At 32.4% G+C, this 5115-nt stretch overlaps 1 protein-coding gene across 1 annotated transcript; it reads left to right on the top strand.

Moving 5' to 3' along the window:
- The first annotated feature begins 394 nt into the window (after positions 1-394).
- On the top strand, positions 395-3703 carry LOC130896538 (homeobox protein Hox-B3a-like). The gene is made up of 3 exons (XM_057804721.1): positions 395-628; positions 2419-2590; positions 3105-3703. The coding sequence occupies exons 1-3, from the start codon at positions 395-397 to the stop codon at positions 3701-3703; spliced, it is 1005 nt and encodes a 334-aa protein (XP_057660704.1).
- Positions 3704-5115: the final 1412 nt, after the last annotated feature.

The raw sequence follows: 5115 nt of genomic DNA, 5'->3' as shown, positions 1-5115 counted from the left end.
GATATAATACCATGTTTTTAGTTCGACATATTAGAATTGTAAACAAAAATGTTAACATACAAATTAATTATCAGTCATCGTATAATCATACAATCGATATCCACAATCGATATCACACTTTGTGGATAATTCGCACATTCACCATGAGTGAACAAGAATTTATCTTCTTATAATTTTCTAAGTCATTCCAGTACATAGTATATTTTAAACTTGTGAAATTTGAACTTTCTATTTCCACACTAATGTTTTTATGACATTGAAGGAATGGTAATAAATTTCCATAAGACAACAAACTATATAACTTGAATGGTTGATAGAATAAAGAGGCGGAGCTTTTTACTCATTATAAATACACAAACTCAGTAATTTGGTTTAAATTTGAACGAATATAATAATGTCGTCCGTATACGAAGAACAGTCTGGTCAAGTGCTGCTAACGGAGCCCTTTTCACCAAGTTCGAGTGAGACTTTGTCTCCTCCATCATATAATGCCGCTATGGAGAATAACTATATGATGCCTGTCAGCAACCAGAACAATCTAGTGAATCAACCAACACAAAGAGAAGCACAATCACTCAATAATTTGAGGGACGCTCACTTTGCTGGCTATAAGATTGAAGACCATCTGGTGAGTGTATATCAATATTAGTTTGTCGTTTCTCCTAAAAAATGTTCTATAATGAATCTAATAGAAAAGGAAACCGGATTATTCTTCTTCGTCACATCGCTATGATCGTGATTATTATACGTATAATCCAAGTTTCTGTTTATTAAGTAATAGTCACAAATATTGTAGTTCTAATATCCTTTCGAAACATTTTCATCATGTTTTACTCAAATCTATTCCATTTAAAATTTCATAGTTTGATTTTCTTCTTGTTCAGAAACTATTATTTGCTTCCTCTTCTTCTTTCTAGCATTAATGACCATATTGATAGGCTACTGCCTGTTCATTTTCAGCAAGTTTTTCATATTTGCATTCTTAACAATTTTACTGTCTTACTTTACATTCATTTTATGTTTGTTCTCGAATTTTCGTCTCTTTATCACCCACCTTCCTATGCCATATATTCTACTTGGTTCTTTAATATCTTCGCAAATAAGTAATCAGATTTGAATAATTGGAGGTGAATATTTTCGGTCTTTATAAGTGGAAACATCCTTTGATATGAAGTTGAAATTCATTATAATGTTAATTTGTGATGTTTTGTTATAATTTACAATACAACAAAAATTATAGAAGTAGAAATAATTATTGGATTATAATAAATTTATATGTAGCTAAATAAATTTGAATATCTAATGATATTTATATTCAAATATAGTTTTTCAAAATATCATAATAACAATGAGATAGTTTCAAAATATTCATCCAAATCCAAATATTCATTTGGACCTAAAAACGGCTTCTCAGGTAATGTAAACAGTTAACCAGTAAGTTTTTTGTTGATATACGAAATAATTATTTGAGATGAAGTATGGAACTTGCATTTTTAAGATAAAGACTGTTTCTTCTTTAATTCTAAATTGACGTTACTCTAATTCCACTATTAATACATAACAGGTAATACCAGAGAACACGTTGTTCTCGATCTGGCGTCTTCAGCGAACAATTCTTGGTTCATTTCAAAAGGCACACAAAGATAGGTCCTATACGTATATCTATAATTCTTCACTGTGCAGATGTAATACCAAGTCTTTGAGGCACTGGTGTTTCACTCCACCAGTCGACGTGGAGCTTCTTTTTAATATTGGTTTAGTTCCATCCCGGTGGTTAAGTTCCACCCAGGAGGTAAATCTTGTTGATATTAGACATACTAATGTACTCGTATTTTGATGTTTAAACATCATGATCTTGTTAATCAGTTCAATCGAAGAAATATTGTTTTTAGACACAAAGAGGCATTCAACCCTTAAAAAATTTCTTCCATTACTTACAAATTAACTGCAAACAAAACTTCTTCTTTCGTTACTGTACCTGTCTTCTAGCGTGGGCTATCTTTCTGACAATTTGGTTGAATTAGTGTCTACCGGTATAGTTGTTCAACTCCCTAATTTCTAATGTTTCGTAGCCATTATAGTTTTTTGCGCCTTTGATAGACCTGGTCGAAGAACGCTGTTTTCGAAACAATCAATTTGATCAGGTCCAAGAGTATTCAACGTCGGACTTGAGAATGCTCCGGATAACAAAGATTATCAATCTAGCAGTTGAGATTGACGTTTGGGTTGATTAACGAAATATTATGATTTAGGTTATGTAATTACAACAATAATGTGAGAAAATATCATTATTACCATAACCAATATAAATATCAATCCTCATATCTTTTAATAATGCTGATTTTTTTCCAATAAATGGTATATACCTCTAGGATTTTTTCCTAAAGTGAATGTATGACACAAGTTTTTTAGTTTCAGTCAATGGAAAGTATACATATATCTAGATGGGCGGAAAAGACGGAAGATAATAATTTGTCCTATGACCAGAACCAAATGGTTTTGAATTATGATAAACCGTACTTCAGCGTACAGGTACCATTCGAAGTAACACCTCCAATGTCAGATACGACGGGAATGACGAATTCCAAGGGTATGTTCATATTTCAAATTATTTTTTGCAGATCTTTTACTAAACAACTGAATTCTCAAGAGTCTTATCAAATTCATATCAATTTACAATCTACGTTGGAATCATAGATAGATCAGTCTGATTATTCTATCGTCTTATTGAGATATAGGAAGAATATTGCTAGTTTTGTCAAATTGGTTTCAAATGTGTCATTTCTAAATCGAAAAATATAGAAAATATGGAGCTCAACCAATACACATTTTGTTAATATTACTTACAAAAACACACTTCAAAAGTTACAAACAAAGGGTTAGATTTTAGTGTTGGTTACAGATCGTTAACTGAATAGATTGATATTTAACTGCTATGACAAAATATTTATGTGGTTATTTTTGACCTTCTCATCTACTCTTCAAGAAGAATAAACTCTTTTCTCCTATATTATCTTAGTTTTCTTGTTATTGAACATATGCAAGCAAGTGTTCAACCAATTAGCACTTTTTAACACTATTTAACGATCATTGTCTTTTTACAGATTGTGACAGGAGTCCCCGATCCATTCCAAGCCCAAAGGTATCCACTAATCCGAACAATCCAAAAAGAGCTCGTACTGCGTACACCTCTTCGCAGCTTGTAGAATTAGAAAAAGAATTTAACAGCAACAAGTATCTTTGTCGTCCCCGAAGAATACATCTTGCAACACTCCTCAATCTCAGTGAGAGACAAATAAAAATTTGGTTCCAAAACCGACGGATGAAGCATAAGAAAGACCAGAAAAATAAACCAGGTTCGTCGGATCAAAGAAGTTCAGCTTGTTCTTCACACCACTCTAGCTCTAACAAGATGCGAGGAATAAAAACCGAAGACTCGGTTATAGAAGATAGGTTGATCAACCCTCCTGTGCAGAATCAGTATATACCACAAACTTTGCCGAACTATAGCACTCCCCAGTACTGTGACCAGTGGGATCGAGACAGATCAAACTGCTCTAGCCACTATGTGGCAAACTATGGTTCCAATATGTATGTTGAACCACCATCAGAAAGTACATATTACAGCAACATGAATTATTATCCAGTTGGAGGCTATGAACCATATCCTGATGATCCTAAACCCTCGTACCAAGCTCTGTAATCCAGTATATTACCAATTCATATTGAATTTGAGATTTTATGGCAACTATTTTTTCAACGATATATAAAAGTATCTTTAAGTGCCTTGTTACTGGATGTAAAATGTTTATAAAATTTATGTGAAAGTATCCAGTACTTTAGATGAGAATTTGTAAAATTAAAGTATAAATCTCTTGCACCGCCTACCTCTATCTAAAGTATAGATTTCCTGGCCTCATTGTAAAGAGCAAAGTAATACTTTTCCACCCTAGGGGGAAGAGTGAAATTTACATCATGGAAAGGCTCTAATTATACTGACATATTGCCGCCTTATCTAAAAAATTAGGTTCCTCCTAATTTTTGCGCTGAGAACAGTTCCCAAAGCACTGAGCTTATCCACCTCCTTAATAGTTTCTTATGCCCTTATTGAGTTGTATCTTGTATATACCCTTCCCTTCTGTGGTACGTGTGGTGCAACTCAATTTGAGCGAATCTTAAAATTACGAAATAGAGCTGTTAGATATTTACTTAGACTAAATAGCAGGGCTCACTGCAGGGACTCCTTTAAAAGATTAAAAATTCTGAATCTTCCTTCCTTATTCATCTTTGCATCCGTTTGCCTAATTTTTAAGTAAGCTTCTGTAATTTCAGACAGGTCATTGCACGAATATCCACTTAGGAACCTAACCTAAACTACCTATTCAGAATTAGTTGAGGGCTCAATATTTTACAATGAACAAAAAATGCACAATCACTTGCCAATTGATATCATCTTTTCTCTACTCCCCAGTTTTAATTCTTCAATCCACTTCTTGTTTGAAAGATCCATGATTAAGTTATTTAAAAATGACTTGTTATTTGAGGGAGGCGGAAGAATCATATTCCTCCCTTGAACCTGAATATTTAATTATTTCCTAGTAATTGAAATAAGAACTATACTATAATTTATTGATATATGAATATATTTCGTTATCATATTTTAACGAGAAAAATTATATATTTTGTTTTTCAAAGGATGAACAATGTACATTCTGAATTAAATACACTGCAAATATATTTGTTGAAATCAATGTTTGGAGAGTAATTTGTAATATAAATTTTAAGTTTTAAGTAACTTTTGAGGTTACTTCACAGTACGAAAGTCATCGCAGTTCTCAACATTACCTTTCTTCAAGTCTACAAATTCTGTATGAGTTTTCATCTCAAAAATAATTCGGTAAAATAAGTGTTTGATTCTGTCATCATAACTTGAAGTGGTTTCTATTAAGTCTTTCTCCTAGGAACATCTCCGCGATCTTAGCACTTCGTGTCTGAAATTTTGACCAATTATACCATCTGAAAGTTCAAAATTTGATCATAAAAAGTCCGTTGGTTTTATCAATTGATCAGCGATAGAAATTCTTTTAATAAAGATATTTCTAGTTTACTAATTTT

The sequence above is a fragment of the Diorhabda carinulata genome, chromosome 7 (genome assembly GCF_026250575.1).
Source record: "Diorhabda carinulata isolate Delta chromosome 7, icDioCari1.1, whole genome shotgun sequence".
NCBI lineage: Eukaryota > Metazoa > Arthropoda > Insecta > Coleoptera > Chrysomelidae > Diorhabda > Diorhabda carinulata.
The sequence above is the reverse complement of the archived record's forward strand: the minus strand, read 5'-3'. Positions and strand labels throughout refer to the sequence as shown.